This window comes from Hyla sarda, chromosome 8 (genome assembly GCF_029499605.1).
Source record: "Hyla sarda isolate aHylSar1 chromosome 8, aHylSar1.hap1, whole genome shotgun sequence".
In the NCBI taxonomy this organism is placed as follows: Eukaryota; Metazoa; Chordata; class Amphibia; order Anura; family Hylidae; genus Hyla; species Hyla sarda.
In genome coordinates, this window is record NC_079196.1 from 171,064,752 (window position 1) to 171,090,312 (window position 25,561).

The 25,561-nt window shown below is 43.5% G+C and overlaps 1 protein-coding gene across 1 annotated transcript; it reads right to left on the bottom strand.

Moving 5' to 3' along the window:
• Nucleotides 1–3,546: 3,546 nt before the first annotated feature.
• Nucleotides 3,547–5,871, bottom strand: LOC130284294 (hemoglobin subunit alpha-3-like). The gene is made up of 3 exons (XM_056534517.1): nt 5,578–5,871; nt 4,937–5,141; nt 3,547–3,883 (listed from the first exon to the last, which is right to left on the bottom strand). Exons 1-3 carry the CDS (start codon nt 5,760–5,762, stop codon nt 3,755–3,757), a joined length of 519 nt encoding a protein of 172 aa, XP_056390492.1. The 5' UTR covers nt 5,763–5,871; the 3' UTR covers nt 3,547–3,754.
• Between the last annotated feature and the right edge of the window lie 19,690 nt (nt 5,872–25,561).

The following is a 25,561-nucleotide window of genomic DNA, read 5'->3' on the forward strand; positions in this document are numbered from 1 at the left end:
TTTCCTGGCATTCAGTACTCCCTATAATAAAACAAAGTGTCCCCTCTAATCAATTCTCTTATATAGTATCAAAACAATCAATGTTATTGTGGATTAACCCCTTAGTTACACAGTGACTTATTTTTTTTTGCATTTTTTTCCGTCTCACCTTCAAAATCCAAAACTCTTTCGATAATCCATCAATTTTTGATCCACATGGCTTGTTGTTCTAATTGCACTTTGTAATTACATCACTAATTTTACCACAAAATGTATGGTGAAGACAAAAAAAAATGTTTGTACCCAAAAACACCATTATGAAAATTTGTACAGGGTACATTCACACGGGCGGGTTTACAGCGAGTTCTGCTGCAAGTTTGAGATGTGCCAAATTTTTCACCACAGCTCAAACTCCCAGCGAGAAACTCATTGTTAACCTCTGCCCGTGTGAATGTACCCTAAAAACACTACACTACACTAACACATAATAAAGGGTAAAACACTACATATACATCTACCCCTACACAGTCCCCCCTTCCCCCAATAAAAAAAAAAAATATTGTACGGCAGTGTTTCCAAAACGGAGCGTTACAATTTTTGGGTTCTTTTTTGCAGGTGTTTGACAAATTTCTGTTAAAGTTTGAAAAAAATTTTTTTGCAATTTTTTGCACTAAAATGCTGGTGTTACCGTACAGTTTTCATTTTCACAAGGGAGAATAGGAAAAAAGCCCCCCAAAATGTATATCCCCATTTCCTCTGAGTAAGAACATACCCCATGTGTGGATGTAAAGTGCTCTGCGGGTGCACTACAATGCTCAGAAGAGAAGGAGCGCAATTGGGCTTCTGGAGAGAGAATGTGTCCGAAATTGAAGGCCATGTGTGTTTACAAAGCCCCCATAGTGCCAGAACAGTGGACCCCCCCCCCCACATGTGACCCCATTTTGGAAGCTACACCCCTCATGTATTGTAATAAGGGGTAGAGTGAGCATTTATACCTCACAGGTGTCTGACAGATTTTTGGAACAGTGGTCCGTGAAAATGAAAAATTAAATTTTTTATTTGCACAGCCCACTGTTCCAAAGTTCTGTCAAATGCCAGTGGGGTGCAAATGTACACTGCACCCCTTATTAAATTCTGTGAGGGGTGTAGTTTCCAAAATTGGGTTGACATGTGGGGGTCCACTGTTCTGGCACCATGTGGGGCTTTGTAAATGCACATGGCCTCCCATTTCTATTCCAACCAAATTCTCTCACCAAAAGCACACCTTCTTTTCTGAGCATTGTAGATCACCCACTGAGCACTTTACATCCACATATGGGGTATTTCCATACTCAGAAGAAATGGAATTACAAATTTTGGGAGGCTTTTTCTCCAATTACTCCTTGTGAAAATTAAAAATTTGGGGTATTTTAGTAATAAAAAATAACATTTTTGTTTTTCACGCCCAACTTTGTCAAGCACCTGTGGGATGTTAAAGCTCACTGTACCCCTTGTTATGTTCCTTGAGGGATGTAGTTTCCAAAATAGTATGCCATGTGTTTTTTTTTTTTTTTTTTTTGCTGTTCTTGCACCATAGGGGCTTCCTAAATGTGACATGCCCCCCAAAAACCATTTCAGAAAAATTTGCTTTCCAAAAGCCAAATATGACTTATTTTCTGAGCATTGTAGTTCACCAGCAGAGCATTTTACATCCTAACATGGGGAATTTCCATACTTAGAAGAGATGGGGTAACAAATTTTGGGGGGCATTTTGTTCTATAACCCCTTGTAAAAATGTTAAATTTGGGGGAAAACCAGAATTTTAGTGAAAAAAAAAACTCATTTACACATCCAACTTTAACAAAAAGTCACCAAACACCTGTGGGTTGTTAAGGGTCAATGGACCACCTGTTACGTTTCTTGAGGAGTGTAGTTTCCAAAATAGTACGCCATGTTGTTTTTTAGTTTTTTTGCTGTTCTGGCACCATAGGGGCTTCCTAAATGTGACATGCCCCCCAAAAGCCATGTCAGAAACACTCACTCTCCAAAATCCCATTGTTGCTCCTTCCCTTCTGAGCCTTGTAGTGCACCCACAGAGCACTTAACATCCACATATAAGGTATTTCCTTACTCAAGAGAAATTGTGTTACAAATTTTGGGGGGGCTTTTTCTCCTTTTACCCCTTGTAAAACTTTCAAAAACTGGGTCTACAAGAACATGCAAGTGTAAAATGAAGATTTTGGATTTTCTCCTTCACCTTACTGCTATTCCTGTGAAACACCTAAAGGGTTAATACAATTTCTGAATGCAATTTTGAATACTTTGGGGGGTGCAATTTTTATAATGGGGTCATTTATGGGGTATTTCTAATATGAAGATCCCTCAAATCCACTTCAAAACTGAACTGGTCCCTGAAAAATTATTATTATTTTTCTTTTCTTTTTTTTTTTTTTTTTATGAGTAAACTCTGTCTGACACTCCCAGGATTTTCATGAAATCTCTCACACGCCAATTTTGTGGCAGTTTCTCATAAAAAAAAAACTGCCAAGCAACCACAGCCGTCACGTGATATAAATGTTAAAGGGGTACTCCGGTGAAAACCTTTTTTATTTTAAATCAACTGGCTCTGGAAAGTTAAACAGATTTTTACATTACTTCTATTAAAAAATCTTAATCCTTCCTATACTTATTAGCTGCTGAATACTACAGAGGAAATTATTTTCTTTTTGGAATGCTCTCTGATGACATCAGGAGCACAGTGCTCTCTGCTGGCGTTATTATAATAATAATAAGTCTTTATTTATTTATTGTTGTCCTTAGTGGGATTTGAACCCAAGGCCCCAGCACTGCAAAGCAGCAGTGCTAACCACTAAGCCACCATGCTGCCCTTAGCATACATCTGCTCTGCATGGTTGCTAAAATGGACAGAGATGTCAGCAGAGAGCACTGTGCTCGTGATGTCCTCAGTGTTCCAAAAAGAAAGGATTTTCCTCTGTAGCAGTCAGCAGCTAATAAGTACAGGGAGGATTAAGATTTTTTAATAGAAGTAATTTACAAATATGTTTAACTTTCTGGCACCAGTTGATTTAAAATAAAAAAGGTTTTCACCAGAGTACCCCTTTAAGAACTCTGGGGTGACGGGGTCCCACTGGATGAACCCCCCTGCGATCAGACATCTTATCTCTTATCCATTTGATGGGGATAAGATGTCTAAAGTACCCCTTTAAGGTTTTTTATTGTAAATATTGAATATAAAGCCAGGAACAGATCGTGAGTGAAGGAAATGTATAATGGTGAGAGTGAGGCTTATCCTCTTTTTGAATCCATTCCTGGCTTTATATTCAAGAAATGCAAAAACCTGAATATGTGAACACAACCTCAGAAGAAGCTTATATGTATAAGTGAATAAAAAAAACAGATGAATGTATCCTTTATGTATTAAAGAGTTAGATTAAATATGGTATCATAGGCAGGTGGATAAATGGATAGAGAGATTGAGAAAGAGAAATAACTAGACAGGTTATCACTGAAATTATTTGTGCATGAAAATAATAATGGATGCGCTTTCATTAAAGAATACACCAGGTTTATTGTGATGGACAAGTGGTGGACACAAGTAGAAGTCAGCCAAAGACTGGTGCGAAAACACAAGCTACAAAATTATATTACAGCTGAATCATGTTCTTTGACTGGCTATGGATGTGATAACAAACTTATGTGCGTAGTTTCCTCTGAACTTCCCACACCATGGTGTGCTGCAGGTACTGATGTAGTCTTCTCGCCCAAAAGCATTTCTTTATCTGTACTTGGAGGTCAGAACAGTAGAGACTTCAGAAAGGAATTTGTCCCAAGCAGACTGTGCTTCGGCGGTGAAATCATCAGGAAAGTGAACGGCCAGGACAACCTGTATGGTGTGAGACAGCAGCTGCAAAGGGGAAGAAATCGCTTGTTAATTCTCACATGTACCATAAAATGTAGCAAGTGCTAAAATATTTTACCAAATCCTATATTCTAATACCCTTTCCGATTAATAAATACCCAAGGCATGCAAGTGGTTAAATTGTATAGAAGGTACAATTGCAATACAATGACATACAGTAACATTAAAGTGATATAACACACTAATGAGTTATACAGTTATTTTATATAAAATGTTAATCATTACAAAAAAAAACATTGGCTGGCAATTTAAGGCTGGATTCACACACACAGCATTTTGGTACCCAACATATGGGTCTTATCTTGGTCACTATTTTTACCAAAACCACGAGTGGGCAAAAATCTGTGAAAAAAGGTGCAACATTTTCCAATTTAGTTTTTCTTTGTGTAAATTCCACTACTGGTTTTGCTAAAACTAATGAGAAAATAAGACTGATAACAGATACTAACAGTTACTAGAGAAGTTCCCAAAAGTTAGTCGTTCCTTAAAGGAAAACTGTCAGCTTGCTCCCCCCGCACTAACCAGCAGTACTGGCTGGTAGTGCGGGGAATGCTGATCAGTTTGATGCTTACCGTGCCCGGATCCCCGCGCCGTTTGGCCGTAATCTTCTATTTTCGGTATATGCTAATTAGGTGCTAACTTGCATCGGCCGGGCTAACTGGCACTCTGACATTAGTGCTTTTGGCTGCATCACCATCCAGCTCATCAACATTCCTATACAGAGTGGGGAGAAGAGGGAGAGGCGGAGGGAGAGGAGGAATATTGATGAGTTGGGCGGCGCTGCAGCCAGAAAAGCTGACGTCAGAGTGCCAGTTAACACGGCCCGTGCAAGTTCGCACCTAATTAGTATATACCAAAGATAGAAGATTACTGCCAAACAGCGCTGTGGATCCGGGCATGGTAAGCATCATCTGATCAGCGTCCCCCACACTACCAGCCCGTACCGCTGGTTAGTGCAGGGGGAGCAAGCTGACCGTTTTTCTTTAATAGAGTACACTTAACAAAACTTTATATATAAAAACATTTCATATCCCTTACCTCAAAGTTTCCAGGGTCCACTCTCAAGTTGTAGGCGTGGAGGTCGCTAAGGGTGGACAGGTTGTTATTAAGGTCACCCAGATGACCGGCAGCATTTCCAAGAGCATTTAAGATCTTTCCCCCTTGGTTGAGGAGGTCAGCAGATCCATGAGACAAGTCAAAGTGGGGAAAGTAGGTCTTGGTCTGAGGGAAGCTCAGAAACAGTCTAGAATAAAAGGAATCAGGATAAGAATAGTGAATGAAAACAAAAAAAATAGTATAGTTTTATAAAAAGGTTTTCTATGTTTATAGCTAACTGGGAGTTATACTACAGATCTACTATTATTGATTTTAAAGAGAACTGGGAGTTATACTACATACTCTATTACTCTAGAATACTTTGAATAAAAATTAATACCAGAGATGTTTTTTTCATAGCTATCAGCAACTAATGCAGAAAATACATGGAAGAAATTTTTATAAAAACCATTCGAGATTATTGAGTCTACTGCAATGAATGACATAAATAACATATGAACAATACTGTATGTAGTGTGTAATCTGATACAGTGTATACAGATTACCATTAAAATTTTAACATATTGTAATCATAGTAATCTATTGTAAAGTTAGTACTAATAGGTGAACAGAAATTATATTACCTTTCCAAAGCCTCAGCACCCAGAGTGTTGGCTTGAGGAGCAATCTTGGCCCAAAGGGCCTGGATGAGAGTGCCTTCACTTGAAGTCAGAGTCATTGTGATGTGAAGTTGAGTCTTGGGTTGACTTGGAAACTCAAGAAAAGTCCATGTAGTATGGCTATTGTTGTAGCTTTTTAAAGGCTGCATGTCCAATTCACACAAACTAAATTACAATTCTATTGGCTAAAACCAAATCCCACCCTGTAGAGATATCTACTCAGCAAGATGTGCAATTTGAGCTGACATACAATAAAACCTTATCTCTGTATGTTGCATGCTAAGCACATATGCTCTTCTTCAGGCTCGTGTACTGTTCATTGATCATCAGCAGAAAGCTACAGCTACGCTTTTATACCAGTATGATGAAACAGAACATACCATTGTATCGTACAGAAAAACAAATTTTCTAATATGTTTTCATTTATACAGTAAAAGTGCAAATCAATATTGTACAATTGCCTTTTATGGGTGGTAGTTTTCTAAATATGTCATGAATGTTATATGAATTTCATACATTGATGTTTTTCTATTCTACAAAGTATTCTTTTCTCATATACTATATATATGAAAATGATGTATTTTTATATAGTTATATATATTTATACAGCAGGCATACCATGCAAATGCCTGGAGGGCACAGTTTGGAGACCACTATATTGTGGTCTCCAAACTGTAGCCATCCAGATGTTGCAAAACTACAATTCCCAGCATGCTCAGACAGTCAGTGCATGCTGAAAGTTGTAGTTTTGCAACATCTGGAGGACCACAGTTTGGAGACCCCTACACATTGGTCTCCAAACTGTTGACCTCCAGATGTTGCAAAACTACATCTCCCAGCATGTCTGGACAGTCTGGGCATGCTTGAAGTTGTAGTTTTGCAACATCTGGATGGCTACAGTTTGGAGACCACTACTTAAAGGTCTCCAAACTGTTCTTTCCCAGTTGTTGCATAACTACAACTCCTAGCATGCCTTTTAGCTGTCAGTGCACGCTGGGAGTTGTAGTTTTGCAACAGCTGGAGGCACACTGGTTGTGTAACATGGAGCTAGAGTCTGTTTCCTAACTCAGTGATTCCAACCTGTGTGCCTCCAGCTGTTGCAAAACTACAACTCCCAGAATGCACTGACAGACCGTTCATGCTGGGAGTTGTGGTTTTGCAACTGCTCGAGGCACATGGTTTGAAATTACTGCTCTAGAGTCTGTTTCCTAACTCAGTGGTTCCCCACCAGTGTGCCTACAGCTGTTGCAAAACAATTTGTAATGAATGTGAATATCGCCGCGATTCTATGGCGCAAATCGCTTCATTAAGTCCTTCCAGTAATTTTTAGGGGCTGTATACTAAAGAGAAATCCAAAAAAGAAATGCATTTCCTCTGATGTCATGGCCAAAGTGCTCTCTGCTGACCTCTGCTGTCCATTTTAGGAACTGTCCAGAGCAGGAGAAAATCCCCATAGCAAACATATGCTGCTCTGGACAGTTCCTAAAATGGATAGCAGAGGCAGGAATAATTTTTCAGTGTCTTTGTTCCACAAAAAATTATCTGCTGGTTATACCAGTCTGTAGTCCATTCCTAATAGTGTTTGAGTGCAATTTTGTGTTTAGTACACAGCTTCTTTAGGCTGCACCACTGTTGTGTACTGCTGGTTTTTTACAAAAATATGTTTTTTGTAAGTGTACTGTAGCGCATTTTTCTGCCCTTATAAGTGCATACTGCATACATCTAAGAAGTGTACTATTTTGTACCTGTTAATCTGTGAAGGGCCTAGATACTGTGAAAGTCCAGGCAAAAGTAATCACCGGCTGGCGTTTTACTCCACTATGTTTTTGAAGCATACTGTAGTGCATTTTTCTGCCCTCATAAGTGCATGCCACACACCTACATCTAAGTAGTGTACTATTTTGTACCTTTTAATCTGTCAAGAGCCTATATACTGTGAAAGGACAGACAAAAGTAATCACCGGCTGGTGTTATACAAAAATACAGAGTTTTTAGGCATATTATAGCACATTTTTCTGCCCTCATCAGTGCACACCACATACGTACATCTAAGTATTGTACTATTTTTCACCTGTTAATCTGTCAAGGGCCTACATACTGTGAAAGGACAGACAAAGGTAATCTCCTGCTGCTGTTTTACAAAAATACAGTTTTTAGGCATATTGTAGCGCATGTTTCTGCCCTCATCAGTGCATACCGCATATGTACATCTAAGTAGTGTATTATTTTGTACCTGTTAATCTGTTAAGAGCCTAGATACTGAAAGTCCAGGCAAAAATACTCACCAGCTGGTGTTGTACTCAGATACTTTTTTAGGTGTATTGTAGCCCATTTTTCTGCCCTCATCAGTGCATACCGCATACGTACATCTAAGTAGTGTACTATTTTGTACCTGTTAATCTGTCAAAGGCCTACATACTGTGAAAGGACAGACAAAAGTAATCTCCTGTTGGTGTTTTACAAAAATACAGAGTTTTTAGGCGTATTGTAGCGCATTTTTCTGTCCTCATCAGTGCATACCGCATATGTACTTCTAAGTAGTGTGCTATTTTGTTCCTATTAATCTGTCAAGAGCCTACATACTGTGAAAGTCCAGGCAAAGTACTCACCAGCTGGTGTTGTACTCAGATACTTTTTTAAGTGTACTGTAGAGCATTTTTCTGCCCTCATCAGTGCATACCTCATACCTACATCTAAGTAGTGTACTATATTGTTCCTGTTAAACTGTCAAGGGCCTAGATACTGTGAAAGGCCAGCCAAAAGATCATATCAGCTGCTGTTCTAGACAAATACTGTTTTAGGCATAGTGAAGCGTATTGTACTGCCCTCATATACACACTAAGTATATCAGCCAGAGAAGTGCCAGGACGTGCACAGAGGAGTGGTAGAGGCCTAAATCCTTCAGGCAGAGTTCTCAGCAGACTAGGGGCGAGTAGCAGCAGGAGTTTCAGCGAGAGGCCCGAGCTCCCGTTATCAGCTAGCGGTCGTGTCTCGACCAGCAACCCATCTGCCGTCGTCGATTGGTTAACACGGTCATCCACTTCATTGCAAGTGACATCTGACACCACCAGTCAACAGTCGGTGGGTTCCTCAGACACAACCCTCAGTTGGCATGGCCCGGGAGCAGTCCCTGTCCTCCTATTGCCTCTGACCTATGCTGTTCCCTCCCCTACAGAAGTATCTTATGCTGTGGGTTCAGCTCCACTATTCACTGAGGACGATCTAATAAAGGACAGTCAGCAGCTACTTCCCAGCCAAAAAGTGGAGGAGACCTCCAACGCTTCCTCCACTAGGCGGGCAAGTAGTGATGAGGAGAGTGACGTGGGAGGCGGTGTTGCCAGGGTTCAGGGCCCTGAAGCAGACACTGTTGAGGAACCTGAGGAGGACATCAGTGATGTGCAAACACTTGTTGATGATGATGAAGCCGATCACAATTGGGAGCCGGGTGCAGAAGGGGCTTCATCATCATCAGGAGAAGAGAGTTGCAGGTTGCCCTTGAGGCAGCAGCTGAGCCAGCAAGGCGGTAGCATGGTTGGCAGTCAGCGTGGTGGCAGAAGTCGAAATTCTGGAGCCAAATGTGCCCGGGGAGACCACCTGTTTCGTGGCAGCCTACTTTCCCGGGAGGTAGTGGAACAGGGGTTCCTGGAGACAGTGGCAGTAGCAGTCATTTAGTGCGGACTGTTGGTGGGAAAATCAGCGGCTCGGCGGTCTGGCAGTTTTTCATCAAGAGTTTTTCATCAAGCATCCGGAGGAGGTTCACGTAGCCACATGCAAGATATGTCAGCAGAAGTTGAAGCGTGGCCAGGGTCTCAATGTTGGCACCACGGCCCTGCGTCAACATATGCTTTACCCCCATAAAGCGGCCTGGGAAAACCGTGTCTCCAATGTAGTGGTCCAGCCTGCTGCATGACCCAGTGGAACTCCACTCCCTCTTTTAGCCAGCCAAGGCTCCACCACCTCAGGGAGCTGTGTGTCATATCCTCCTTCTGTCATTGCAGATGCTTCTGCTCCTCCTACTTTTAGTCAGCCATTCCACTAACAATCCATTGGCAAAGCCATGTCCAAGAGACAACAGAATGCGCTCACTCATCCAATGGCGCAGAAGCTTAATGTGCTCCTGTCTAAGTTGCTGGTGATGCAGTCCCTCCCTTTTCAAGTGGTGCACATTTCAGAGAACTGATGGCTTGTGCCGAGCCGAGGTGGAGAGTGCCAAGCCATCATTTCTTTGCGAAGAAGGCAGTGCCAGTCCTGCACAATTTTGTGGAAGAGAAGGTGGGCCAGTCCTTGAGCCTGTCGGTGTGTACCAAAGTGCACGTCAGCATCGACGTCTGGAGCTGTCCTTTACGTCTCACTGTGTGAATGTGGTTCCTGCACAGCCACAAACCCAACTTGAACAGGTCACACCGCTTCCTCCTCCACGTTCTCAGCCTGTTGGTCCTGTGACAGTGTGCGACTCCGCCTCCTCATCCTCCACCATGTCCTCAGCCTCCACTGCCCAGACAAGTCTCAGTGGCCCTTCAGCATACCATGTGTGCAGGGCACGGTGGTGTCATGCTGTTCTTCACGTGGTTTGCCTTGCGAAAAGAGTCACACAGGGGAGGAACTGCTAAAAGTAATTCGTAAAGAAATTGGAGTATGGCTTACTCCACAAAAACTGGAAATGGGAACCATGGGGACTGACAACGGGAAGAACACCTTGCATGTGCTGCGACAAGGAAGGCTGAGCCATGCGCCCTGCATGGCACACGTTTTCAATCTGGTTGTGAAGTTGTTCCTGAAGTGTTCCCCCATTTGCAAGACATCCTAACAAGGAAGGAAACTTTGCATGCACTTCAGCCACTCATACACCGCAAAGCACACCCTCCTTGAGCTGCAGCATCAGAACGGTAACCCACAACATAGTCTGATTTGTGACATTGCCACACATTGGAATTCCACCCTCCATATGTTGGAACGACCGTACAAACAGAGAAAAGCCATCACCGATTTCTTGATGATCCAAGTGGATAGGGGTACTGCCCTGTGTAACTTCATTGTGAACCAGTGGCAGCTTATACGTGACACCTGCCATTTGCTCAGGCCCTTTGAGGAAACCACATTATTAGTAAATCGCCAGGATTATGGTATGAACGACATCATTTCACTGTTTCATCTACTACAACACATGTTGGAAACAATGGCTAGTCAGGGCACTGGAGATTTGGCACCTACATCTCACGGCCACATGAGTCCTGTGGGGGCTGAACTGGAGGAGGGGGAAGGGGAGGGGCACAGTGGAGCACAGTTTAGGTTTCACCAAATTGGAATTTTTTCTAGTAAACTGACAGGAGAGGAGGAGCAGGAGCAGCCAGAGGAGCTAGAGGGTTATGAGGAAGGCGAGAAAGAGGACCCAGACACACCGTGGCAGTATGCAGGGGAGATGGAGGCCGGGAGTCCCTCCGAGTCACTTGCACAAATGGCACGATGCATGCTGACCTGCTTGCATAGTGAAAGCCGAATTGTCACCATTCGGCAGCGGGATGACTTCTGGATCTCCACCTTATTGGATGCTCGCTACCGCCACAAAATAGGAGCCTTTTTTACACCCACTGAGAGGGAGGACAAAATGACCTACTACAGAAGCATCCTATGTAGTCAGTTGGCAGATGCCTATCAGTGCCATCGTCCATCCTCTCGCAGGTCGGAATCGGGGGGGCCCTGCGCTCACCTTACACTGCCATGGCTGCAGGGGAGGGGTGGGGTGGCAAGAGCAGTATCAGCTCTATCAGCAGCAGCCCGAGTATACAATCGCTGATGACTCGCATAGTGAAGCAACTCATCAGCAGCAGGTAGACCTGGAGAAGGACCTGAACCAGCAGGTGGTGGTATACCTTGACATGCCCATGCCAACACACTTTAAAGATCCACTGGACTTTTGGGCAGCCAAACTTGATTTGTAGCCGCAATTAGCAGAGTTTTCCCTGGAGAACTCGTCTGTCCACAAAAAATGTGGAGAGACTGACCTTTGTGAAGATGAATCAGGCATGGATCAGCCAGGATTTCCAACCACCAATTCCTGATGCATGAGAGTAGATTGACCATGGTGCCACACCAACACTTCACAAATATGGACAGATTTAAGGCGCTGCTCCCCAGTTACAAACATTCCTCCCCATTAGACCTTTTTTCACCCACCTTCGTGACTGGGTACTGGTATTGCCACCCGCTGCAGCACTCTGTCACCGGGTCACTTTCAGGACTCCTGATGCTGCTGCCACCTCCAGGCTGCCTCATTCAGCCACTATATGGTCTCTTCTCATGCTTCAGCTTACTCAAGGCTGTGTCATTCAGCCACTATATGGTGTCCTCCTACTGCTGCCACCTCCAGGCTCTGTCATTGTGCTGCCATGTGACTCCTTGTTTGATTAGGTCCTTTGTACCCACACGCCGGAGCCTGGGACACTAAAACTTGGGAGTTAAGAGTTCAATTTCAAAACCCTCAATTTCAATTTAAAAATCTTACATTTGTATTTAAAATTCTAAAATTTCAATGGTCTCCTCATGCTTCTGCCAACTCCAGGCTGTGCCATTCAGACACTGTATGGTCTCCTCATGCGTCAGCCACCTCCAGGCTGTGCCATTCAGGCAATATATAGTCTCTGTTTGACAAAGGGTCACGTGACCCGAAACGCGTCACATCCTATCCGGAGTGCCGGTATGTGTATCATCCTGTTACCTGTGTATACCTTTTGAATAAATCTGAAGACCGTGTGCTGGCTCTTGCTTTCTTTCTTCATATCTCTGAGGAGACTGCCGGGCGCAAGGAAAGAAGTAGCTGACTATCTTCCATTTTCGCTAATATATAGTCTCCATATATTGTCTGTGTATTGTAAGAAACATGTGGGTATCCTTGAATTACTCTCCCAGCATTATTGCCATGTTGATATCAGACCAGCAATGAAAGGAATATTGCCAAGGACTAGCAGAAACGGAACTGTGGATACTGACCGCCGGCTGCTGGAATTGACTGACTATCCCAGGTGGTAGATTTACCATTTTGAAGTTCCTCAGTTCCAGTAGGCTTTAAGTTGTTCATTCTTTGTTTTGGTTCTTCAGTTGCAGAATTAAGTTGTGTCATGTTTTCCTGTTCCTCCAATGAGCTAATGTCACTAGAACACACAATACTCATATTGTCATCTAATGAAGGATCCTTTTCTTAAGAGAACGTATGTATCATTTTATTATTTTGAATATCAGGTGGTATTCTGAAAATTACTCATTATAAAGGAATTTTGGAATCTGGGACACAGGTAAAAATAATTTCCATTTCAAAATCCTTAATTTCAATTTAAAAATTTAAAATTTTAATTTAAAAATCATAAATTTCAATGGTCTCCTCATGCTTCAGCCAAATACAGGCTGTTTCACTCAGGCAATATATGGTTTACTGTTGCTGCTGGGCCTGGGAATAACATTTTTGTTATGGTAGCACTAGCTACCCAAAATCTTCGGTTTAAATTTCAGAATTCATCTTTTAATCTTAGGGATTGTGGAGTCCTAGTGTCTACTCATGCTGCTGCCAACTCCTGGTTGTGCCATTCAGACACTATATGGCCTCCTCATGCTTTAGCCAACTACAGGCTGTGTCACTCAGGCAACATATGGTTTACTGTTGCTGCTGGGCCTGGGTCTGGGAATAACATTTTTGTTATGGTAGCACTAGCTACCCAAAATCTTCGGTTTAAATTTCAGAATTTATCTTTTAATTTTAGGGATTGTGAAGTCCTAGTGCAGGGGTAGGCAACCTTTTGGTAGTGCTGTGCCCAAATTTTTTTTCGAAGTCGCTTGGTGTTCCGGCAACATGGGTGTGGCTTGATGTGGGTGTGGTTTGATTTGGGTGGGGTTTGTGGGGGTGTGGCTTGTCACAAGGTGGGTTTTTTACAGAATTGTCCCTATATATTGTTCTCACTTCAAGGACCTTACAGTGAGAACAACGATTTTAACTCAGACCTGTGTAATACAAACCCCAGAATCAGTCCACATCACAATACAGACCCCAGAATCAGTCAACACATATACAGACACCAGAATCACCATCCACCATAATACAGACCCCAGAATCAGTCCCCACCATAATACAGACCCCTGAATCACCACCCACCATAATACAGACCCCATAATCACCACCCACCATAATACAGACCCCATAATCACCACCCACCATAATACAGACCACAGAATCAGACCCCACCATAATATAGACCCCAGAATCAGACCCCACCATAATACAGACCCCAGAATCAGACCCCACCACAATACAGACCCTCCCCCTTTACATAATACAGACTCCATGATCAGACCCCAGTGGTGTTGTGCAATAATATACACACATTTACATTAACTGACTCACAATTTACATCTTTTGCGGTCAGCATCATCCTCTTTTCTTCTGTTCTCCTTCTGGCTCAGACCACCATGATGACTTCTTCCAGCCAAAACCCATCACTGCAGCATCTGCAAGACAAAACATCTTAGTTTCTGCATTTTTCCAGTGTAGTCCCCAGAGGTGCCGAATTCAATGGAGTTTATTCCATTCCAAACAACGTTATAGAGCAAGCTACGTTTCAGCGACCTGTCTTCGCCTTTGTCAAGCATGAGAGGTGACAAAATGTAGCCAGCTCTGTAACACTGTTTGAAATGGAATAAACTGCACTGAACTCTGCACTTTATACTTTGATGACCTACGATTTTCCTTGGATATAAGTAGGTAGGTAGCTATGCAGGTAGGTTAGTAGATATGAAGGTAAGTTCATAGGTAGGTAGCAAGGTAGGTAAATGGGTAGCTAAGTATGTAGGTAGGTAGGTACCTGGGTAGATAGGTAGGTAGTTAGGTAGCAAGTAGGTAGTTAGGTAATTAGGTTGCTATGTAGTTAAGTAGCCAGGTGGCTAAGTAGTTGGGTATGTAGCTAGGAAATTAAAAAGGAAGGTAGCCAGGCAGGTTATTGTGTAGATAGCCAGGTAGGGAAGTAGCAGGGCTCCTTCATATCCAAATCATCAGCCCCCTCCCTGTCACCCCCCCCCCCTTCACCTGAACCCTCCTTCCCCCCGTCACTTGCACCACCATCATCACTTGCACCCCCCTTTCCCCATCATCACTTGCACCCCCCTTCCCCCTCATCATTACTTGCACCCCCTTCCCCCTCATCATCACTTGCACCCCCTTCCCCCTCATCATCACTTGCACCCCCCTTCCCCCTCATCATCACTTGCACCCCTCTTCCCCATCATCATCACTCGCACCACTATCATTGTGTAGGTAGCCAGGTAGGGAAGTAGACAGTTCTACTTCACATTTAAATAATCATCCCCCTCCCTGTAACCTGCGCCCTCCTCCCCTGCTCCTTGTCACCTGTACCCCTTTTCCCCCCGTCACTTGCACCCCCCATAATCACTTGCACCCCCATCATCATCACTTGCACCCCCATCATCACTTGCACCCCCATCATCACTTGCACCCCATCATCACTTGAACCCCCTTTCCCCACATCATCACTTTCACCCCCCTTCCCCCTCATCATCACTTGCACTCCTCTTCCCCATCATCACTTGCACCCCACTTCCCCCTCATCATCACTTGCACCCCCCTTCCCCCTCATCATTGCTTGCACCCCCTTCCCCCTCATCATCACTTGCACCCCCTTCCCCCTCATCATCACTTGCACCCCCCTTCCCCCTCATCATCACTTGCACCCCTCTTCCCCATCATCATCACTCGCACCACTATCATTGTGTAGGTAGCCAGGTAGGGAAGTAGACAGTTCTCCTTCACATTTAAATAATCATCCCCCTCCCTGTAACCTGCGCCCTCCTCCCCTGCTCCTTGTCACCTGTACCCCTTTTCCCCCCGTCACTTGCACCCCCCATAATCACTTGCACCCCCATCATCATCACTTGCACCCCCCATCATCACTTGCACCCCATCATCATCACTTTAACCCCCTTTCCCCACATCATCACTTTCTACCCCCTTCCCCCTCATCATCACTTGCACTCCTCTTCCCCATCATCACTTGCACCCCACTTCCCCCTCATCATCACTTGCACCCCCCTTTCCCCTCATCACACCCCTATCATTGTGTAGGTAGCCAGGTAGGGAAGTAGCCAGTCCTCCTTCACATTTAAATCATCATCCCTCTCCCTGTCACCAGCGCCCTCCTCCCCTGCATCCCCCATCCTTGTCACCTGCACCCCATCATCCCATGCACCCCATCATCATCACTTGCACCCCCCTTCCCCCTCATCACACCCCTATCATTGTGTAAGTAGCCAGGTAGGGAAGTAGCCAGTTCTCCTTCACATTTAAATCATCATCCCTCTCCCTGTCAACTGCGCCCTCCTCCCCTTCACCCCCCCATCCTTGTCACCTGCACCCCATCATCCCTTGCACCCCATCCCATCATCACTTGCACCCCCCATCTCATCATCACTTGCACCCCTCATCTCATCATCACTTGCATCCCCCCATCCCATCATCACTTGCACCCCCCATCCCACTGGCGTTTGACAGATCTTTGGAACAGTGGGCTGTGCAAATGAAAAATTACATTTTTCATTTTCACGGACCACTGTTCCAAAATTCTGTCAGACACCTGTGGGGCGTAAATGCTCACTGTAAACCTTATTACATTACATGAGGGGTGTAGTTTCCAAAATTGGGTCATATGTGGGGGGGCGTCCATTGTTCTGGCTCTATGGGGGCTTTGTAAACACATGTAGCCTTCAATTCCGGACAAATTTTATCTTCAAAATCCCAATGGTGCTCCTTCTCTTCTGAGCATTGTAGTTCGCCCGCCGAGCACTTTACATCCACTTTTGGGGTATGTTCTTACTCAGAAAAAATGGGGTTACAAATTTTGGGGGGCTATTTTCCTATGTTTCCTTGTGAAAATGAAAAATTTTGGGTAACACCAGCATTTTTGTGAATTATTTTTCTTTTTTCTTTTTTCATTTTTCCATCCAACTTTAATGAAAATTCGTCAAACACCTGTGGGGTGTAAAGGTTCACTATACCCCTTGTTACTTTCCGTGAGGGGTGTAGTTTCCAAAATGGGGTCACATGTGGGTATTTATTTTTTTGCGTTTATGTCAGAACTGCTGTAAAATCAGCCACCCCTGTGCAAATCACCAATGTAGGCCTCAAATGTACATAGTGCGCTCTCACTCTTGAGCCTTGTTATGCGCCCGCAGAGCATTTTACGCCCACATATGGGGTATTTCCGCACTCAGGAGAAATTGCGTTACAAATTTTGGGGGGCTTTTTTTCCTTTTAACACTTGTGAAAATAAAAAGTAAAGGACAACACTAGCATGTTAGTGTAAAATTTAAAAAAAATTTTACACTGACAGGCTGGTTTAGCCCCCAACTTTTCCTTTTCATTAGGGGTAAAAGGAGAAAAAGCCCCCCAAAATTTGTAACACAATTTCTCCCGATTATGGAAATACCCCATATGTGGCCCTAAACTGTTTCCTTGAAATACGACAGGGCTCTGAAGTGAGAGAGCGTCATACGCATTTGAGGACTAAATTAGGGATTGCATAGGGGTGGACATAGGGGTATTCTACGCCAGTAATTCCCAAACAGGGTGTCTCCAGCTGTTGCTAAACTCCCAGCATGCCTGGACAGTCAGTGGCTGTCCGGAAATGTTGGGAGTTGTTGTTTTGCAACAGCTGGAGGCTCCGTTTTGGAAACACTGCCGTACAATACATTTTTCATTTTTATTGGGGGGGGGGGGGCAGTGTGAGGGGGTGTTTATGTTGTGTTTTACCCTTTATTATGTGTTAGTGTAGTGTAGTGTTTTTAGGGTACATTCACACAGGCGCAGGTTTACAGTGAGCTTCCCGCTAGAAATTTGCGCTGCAGCGAAAAATTTGCCGCAGCTCATACTTGAAGCAGGAAACTTACTGTAAACCCGCCCATGTGAATGTACCCTGTACATTCACATGGGGGGGGGGGGGACGACAAACCTCCAGCTGTTTCAAAACTACAACTCCCAGAATGTACCAACAGACCGTGCATGCTGGGAGTTGTAGTTTTGCAACAGCTGGAGGCACACTGGTTGGAAAACCTTCAGTTAGGTTCTGTTACCTAACTCAGTATTTTCCAACCAGTGTGCCTATAGCTGTTGCAAAACTACAACTCCCAGCATGTACTGATCACCGAAGGGCATGCTGGGAGATCTAGTTATGCAACAGCTGGAGGGATCACAACTACAACTCCCAGCATGCAGAGACAGCTGTTTTGGCATGCTGGGATTTGCAGTTTTGCAACATCTGGAGAGCTACAGATAGAGACCACTGCACCGTGATCTCCAAACTGTGGACCTCCAGATGTTGCAAAACTACAAATTCCAGCATGCACAGACAGCAAACAGCTATGTGGGCATGCTGGGAGTTGTAGTTTTGCAAGATCTAGAGTGCTACAGTATAGAGATCACTGTGCAGTGGTCTCTAAACTGTAGACCTCCAGCTGTTGCAAAACTGCATCTCCCACCATGCCCAGCAACTGTCTGGGCATGCTGGGAGTTGTAGTTTTGCAACATCTGGAGGGCTACAGTCTCAGACTGTAGCCCTCTAGATGTTGCTAGGCAACTTACCGGCTTCCGTCGGATCCAGGGAGCCGTCCTCTTCTGCTGCACGACATCGCCGCCCACGCCGATCACCGCCGCCGATCCCGTCCCGCAACTTCCACTGACGGGTAAGTGGATCTTCGGCGTCCTGCCCCGCCTATTGTGGGTGGGCAGAAGGGGGAAACGAAAGTAAACCCCCCTGATCTATTGGTGGTCGCGTCTAGACCACCAATAGCAGAGATAGGAGGGGTGACAACTCTGCCACCTCACTCCTATCGCTAGAGGGGGATCGTGGGTGTCTTAGACAACCGCAATCCCCCTTATATTCCGGGTCACCATAGACCCGTATGACCCGGAATCGGCGCAAATCGCAAGTGTGAATTCACTTGCGATTTGCGCCGATTGCCGACATGGGGGGGTCTGATGACCCCCCTGGGCATTTGCACGGGGTGCCTGCTGATCAATATCAGCAGACACCCCGGCCCGGCCCGAAATTCCCACGGGCGTACAGGTACGCCCTGTGTCCTTAAGACCTAGGTACAGAAGGCGTATCCATACGCCCTAGGTCCTGTACGGGTTAAAGACATTGGGACATTTGGGTGTCTATAGAATGTAACTTAAGATCAGGAGTAACATTTGTTATACTCCAGAGCTGTACCTATTATTCTGCTGGTGAGGTCACTGTGTACATACATTAAATTACTTATCATGTACTGATCCTGAGTTATATATCAGACAGGAGGCTCGTATCTTGCATTAATCCTTTTTAATGCCCATAGCAGAAATTACAAATGTTTTCATTAACGTAGGTATCATAGAAAAAACTTTATTAAACTACAATTCCCAGCAGTCCCTATGATCCTCCCCCTCTATCCTAAGCCGAATGGCTCCTATATAAGGGACTGTCTGGAAACACTCCTCCTCTTTCTTTCTGCTCATGGCAGTCAGTTAAGTAATCAGTGTGTACTTTTATACTTCTTCTTTCAGTGTATACTTTTGTCTGATTTTCTTATATCCTCATAAATTTTCGTTATATGCTGTATTATACTCCAGAGCTGTACCTATTATTCTGATGGTGAGGTCACTGTGTACATACATTAAATTACTTATCCTGTACTGATCCTGAGTTATATCCTGTATTATACTCCAGAGCTGCACTCACTATTCTGCTGGTGGGGTCCTGTGAACATATATTACATTACTTATCCCTGGGGCCCCACGACTTGTCAGTCCACCCCTGGTGCAGCGCTGCAGTTATAGGCTAGCTGCCTGTCAGGTACAAAATGTAGAAATATAACTGCTGTGAGGCGTGCTCTGGCCCTACTTCTACTATTCCATTATCTACTACTATCCTGCTATACCCCCTATATGCACAGGGACATCACGGTACTAGTAAACACTGTACTGTGACATGACTGTGCATATTAACCCTGTGCTTTGACAACAATGTGCATATTAACCCTGTACAGTGATAATGTGCTTAGTGACATCACAGAACAGAATTAATATGCACAGTGACATCACAGAACAGAATTAATATGCACAGTGACATCACAGAACAGAATTAATATGCACAGTGACATCACAGAACAGAATTAATATGCATAGCGACATCACAATAAAGTGACGTGCACACATTCTGGAAAGGGAGAGCCGAGCAGGAGGGTGTGTTGGTGGCCAGGACAGTCGTTTTCCAGCACACCACCTTTAATGTGCTGACCACTGCTCCTCCGGTTCAGGGACCTACTGCTAAATATGTCCTGACCACAGACCGGGGAGCAGTGGTCTGGACAGGAGGCAGTACACAGACATAGTGCCTGCAGCCATATACTGTATATGGCTTGAGGCAGTATGTCCATAGGGGCACAGAAGTGCCTATAACTATATGTTGGGGTGCAGAGGGGCCTATAACTATATAGGGGGGAACAAAGGGGCCTACAGATATAAACTGAGGCACAAAGGGGCCTATAATTATATTTAGGGCACAGAGGGGCCTACAGCTATATGTTGGGTCACAGAGGGGCCTATAACTATATATGGGGGCACAGAGGGACCTATAGCTATATATCGGGCACAGAGTGTCCTACAACTATATATGTGGGCACTATTACTGAGGGACAATACAAATAGGAGGTTTGTATAGAAGTGAGCATTGTACTGGAAATAGGAGCCTAAAATGTTTGTCTGACAGGTTCTGTTGAGACGAGTCATGGTCGGGAAAAGTCATTATGATGGTCTTGGCCAAATAGAAAAGAAAAGGAAAAGTGAACTCCTCCGATCAGAGAAGATAACCCCTGTGACTGACTCCGAAGACCCCCCTGTGATTAATTTAGAGAAGACTCCCCCTGTGAGCCTATAATATCATTCTGTATTCTGCCTGATCGTGTCCCATCAGCGGTAAAGTAACTTGTACATTCTGCAGTTATATTTAGTGAAACAACTTCTCCCAGCTTCACTTACCACTGCTATACTGGGTGATGTAGTTTCACATGGTTAAAACGTCTTTAGCCCTTTTCCCTTACTTGGCAATTGGAATATTTGATTATTATAGTTGAAATCATTTTTTGCAATGCTCTACACTGCGAGCGTCTGTCACGCCAAGTAGGGAACCTTTTAAAAATGTGAACCCCTGCTGCTGCTGTCACCTGAGCCCCACCTCCACTTACAACATAGAGTGGCCTCACCTAATACAATTCTCCCCATTAGTGCTTTTGTTCCCTGGCTTGCAGTAGCATCAGCTGACCACCAATAAGAATAACCCCTCCCTCTGACCCTTATGCGTGGAGCTAAATTTTGTATGGCCCCTTGTCTCCACCCTCAGCCACAAAAAGAAGGGGACAAGGTCTTTCAGAAACCTAGCAATGCCCCTGCTATGCACATTATCCCTGTACAGCACAGGGTTAACATGCACAGGGATGTCACAGTACAGGGTTTATATGCTTAGTGACTTCACAGTGCAAGGATAATATAAACAGTAATATTAGAGTGCCCAGGATAATACACACAGTGATGTCACAGTACAGGGATAATACACAGTAACATCACTATACAAGGATAATGCATGCATTACATAGCAGCACAGGGATAATACGCACAGTGATATCACAGTGCAGAGATAACATACCCAGTAATATCAGATTGCACATGATTATACACAGTGATGTCACAGTACAGTGATAATACACAGTAACATCACTGCACAGGGATAATGCATGCATTGACATAACAGCACAAGGATAATTCGCACAGGAATATCACAGTGCGGGGATAATACACACAGTGATGTTCACACTACAGAGATAATAAACATAGTGATGGCACAGTACAGGGATAATACCTAGTGACGTCACACTACAGAGATAATGCGCACAGTGATGTCACAGTACAGGGATATTTTTTAGTTGAGCCCCTGCCCTTCAAAATGTCTCTGCACATCCCTGCTGTTGTATAACTTTCCAGAATCAGATAAGACTGTGCTGTGTTCACACATTCAAGTTTTTCATTGCAATTATTAACCTGGTTGCCATATAAGGACGAGCTGGCTCGTCCTGAGACAGCAACCAGGTATGGTGTGGGCTCCTGACTCGAGCTCGCACCATACCGGCCGGCCCCCCCAGATGTTTCTTGTAGCTAAGGGTTGCTGTTAATAGCCGGCTATTAACCCTTTAGATCACTGCTGACAGTGGCGTCTAAAGGGACTTTTAACCAGTCCCTGGTGGTCAAGTGGAGTGGATCCCCTCCCCCCCCACAGTGGGATCACAGGGGAGCGATCCACTGCTGAGATAACCAGAAGGCTTAACCTCTCTTTCAGTGTTGGTCCCAGCTCTGAGATTGATAAAGCCTGGCTGGACCAGGCTTTATCAATCGAGTGCAGAGCCCACAGATCAATGTACAGGGTGGGCCATTTATATGGATACACCTTAATAAAATGGGAATGGTTGGTGATATTAACTTCCTGTTTGTGGCACATTAGTATATGTGAGGGGGGAAACTTTTCAAGATGAGTGGTGACCATGGTGGCCATTTTGAAGTTGGCCATTTTGAATCCACCTTTTGTTTTTTCAATAGGAAGAGGGTCATGTGACACATCAAACTTATTGGGAATTTCACAAGAAAAACAATGATGTGCTTGGTTTTAACATAACTTTATTCTTTCATGAGTTATTTACAAGTTTCTGAGCTGATAAAATGTGTTCAATGTGCTGCCCATTGTGTTGGATTGTCAATGCAACCCTCTTCTCCCACTCTTCACACACTGATAGCAACACCGCAGGAGAAATGCTAGCACAGGCTTCCAGTATCCGTAGTTTCAGGTGCTGAATGATAATGATAATGATAACTAAAGGCATCCCAGAGTTATTAATGCTTAAAGTGACAGTGGTCAGAATTGCAAAAAATGGCCGAGCCCTTAAGGTGAAAATGGGCCTTAAGGGGTTAAAGGGGTACTCCTCCCCTAGACATCTTATCCTCTATCCAAAGGATATGGGATAAAATGTCTGATCGCGGGGGTCCCGCTGCTGAGGACCCCCGCAATCTCGGCTGCAGCACCCCGCTGTCATAACTGCACAGAGCAAACTCGCTCTGTGCGTAATGACTGGCGACACAGGGGCCGGAGTATCATGACTTCACAGCTTCGTTCCTTGTGATGTCACGGCCAGTCCCCTTAATGCAAGTCTATGGGAGGAGGCGTGACGGTGGAACGTGACATCGCGAGGGTGGGGTGGGGGGGGGGGGTTGTATTAGAAATCTTGGGTGAGTTCCCACACTTCTTTTTCCAGTACTTGACCCCTGGATATAATGTATGTTTGGATACAATATGTCTGTGAGGTGAATGTGGATATTTCTTTAAGACTAGATGAAATATTTAGTGAGGATAAATAATTGGTTACTGGATTGGACGATGTATCCAATAGTAATGAGTAGTGATATTAAGAAAAGTGTCAACTTAAAGGGGTATTCCGGGCTGCAAAGTTAGTGTACTTCATAATATAGTGTCTGTACCTGTGTGTGATTGTTTTCTCACAATTCTTCTGTGATTTTCACCTCACTATTTTTACCAGAATACAAAATGACTGTTGACTCGGATTTTTCCCAGCTTGCAATGCAGCCGAGACCTGACTCACTAGTCAGCTGATGACAGGGAGCCTGTCTGCTTCAATGGGTGGAGGGATCAATCTGCAACTAATGCAACAGCTGTAGGCACCCTGATTGAAAACCACAGGTCTTTGAATGGACGCAGCTCATTTATGTTTCAATGGGTGGGGTGGTTGATGTGTGGGAAGGAGGAAAATAGAATTCTGGGATTTGTAATCAAAAAAAGAAAAATCAAACAGGAAATACAAGTTCACAAAAAGCTAGCCACAGTGTTATGGTAATCTCACAACATAGCCATTTAGCCCCAAGACAAGCGCAGATCCTTCCTAAGCATGTCCATTACTGTCTGCCAGGTACGTACTAAAATCACCTTATGGTGGATAACCCCTTTAATACAGAATTGATTATTGTGACATATGTAGTCACTATTCTCTCTATGTATTTGACAGGTTTGTGTCATATTTCTGCAAAAGATGAGATATGTGAGTGAATTGATATAATTAATAGATCATGTGTATGTTTAAGGAAATACATGATTAAGTGGATAAAATGAGTGTGACAATAGTGAAATGTGAATAGATTAATAGTGATACTGAGGAAAGATACAGATGGAAAGTAAAATATAGTGAAAATAAAATAAAACTGAAACAAAATAAATGAAAACAATAGAAAAAACAGAAAATATTTTTATTTATTTTTCTTATTTTTCTATTGTTTCTTTGTTTCAGTTTTATTTTATTTTACTATATTTTACTTTCCATCTGTATTTTTCCTCAGTATCACTATTAATCTATTCACATTTCACTATTGTCACTCATTTTATCCACTTAATCATGTATTTCCTTTACATACACATGATCTATCAATGATATCAATTCACTCACATCTCATCTTTTGCAGAAATATGACACAAACCTATCACATACATAGAGAGAATAGTGACTACATATGTCCCAATAATCAATTCTGTATTAAGTTTTACACTTTTCTTAATATCACTACTCGTTACTATTGGATTCATTGTCCAATCCAGTAACAGTTATTTTTGCATTTTTTATATAATGATTTATCCTCACTAAATATTTCATCTAGTCTTAAAGAAACATCCACATTCACCTCAGACATACTGGCCCTCATTTACTATTGCAAACCTGACATGTTTTGTCGGGTTGTGCGCCAGATTTTGTCGCATTGCGCACGAAATTCTGTCTGCACCAGATTTTGCGCCAGAATTTGTGCCAGAATTGAAAAAACCCTGATTAACTCTCCATTTTGCTAAGAAAACCCCAAAAAGAGGCGTGGCCACTGGGGAAAGGGGACGTGGTCTACAAAAAGGGGCGTGTTCACGACATTTTCACAAAAACCCAACATATTTACAAGGTTTCCACATAAAATGTGGTGGATTTGAGCTGAGGAAAACCAGACAGATCAGTCCATGTGTAAAAAAAAGCAAAGTGTAGGGAAAGTGGAAAATGTAGGGAAACCTTAGTAAATACTGTGGAAAATAAATTGTAGGGAATTAAAGCCCACAAAGAAAACTACACTCCACTCTTAGTAAATGAGGGCCATTATATACAAATATACAATATATCGCTAGATTATCACAATAACACTATTACATTCTCTGGTTATTTCTTTTTTCAATTTTATTTTTATTTGTATTTCTATTAAAATATTTATTCACCCTGATGTACTATTAATTCATCTTTGAACTTACTTCTATAAAGTATTTATTAATACATCCAACTATATATCTATTGGGGAAAAATATATATTGATATGTGTGAATACCAGCCTGCCAGTTATCGTGACACAATCCTGTGATCCATTGCCACAGTTTGCTAACGATCCTCTCTCCACCTGCAAAATTATTTGGAATAGCTATAAATATGTTAGGAATCATTCCAGAGACATAGCTACTGAGGAAGGGGTCGAATACTTTGTATAGAGCACCCCGAAACGCGTTTAGCCTGAATGCAGTGTGACTTATACATGGACTTTTAAATCATATCTATATGGACAGCGACAAACTGTCCGTCATTAACTCCGAGTCAAAATCCAGCATTGCCACCGTAACGCTGTCAATAACCAGTTGCCACTGGTTCCACTTACCACTTTTGCGATCCATCTGCTGTTTCATCTATTGCCCATGACACCGGCTGATCCTATTTTGTGTTTCATCCACTGCCTGAGTTTCCAGCTGACGTCAGACGTCACAAGGGAGTCTAACGAAAACCATTGACAGTCTGT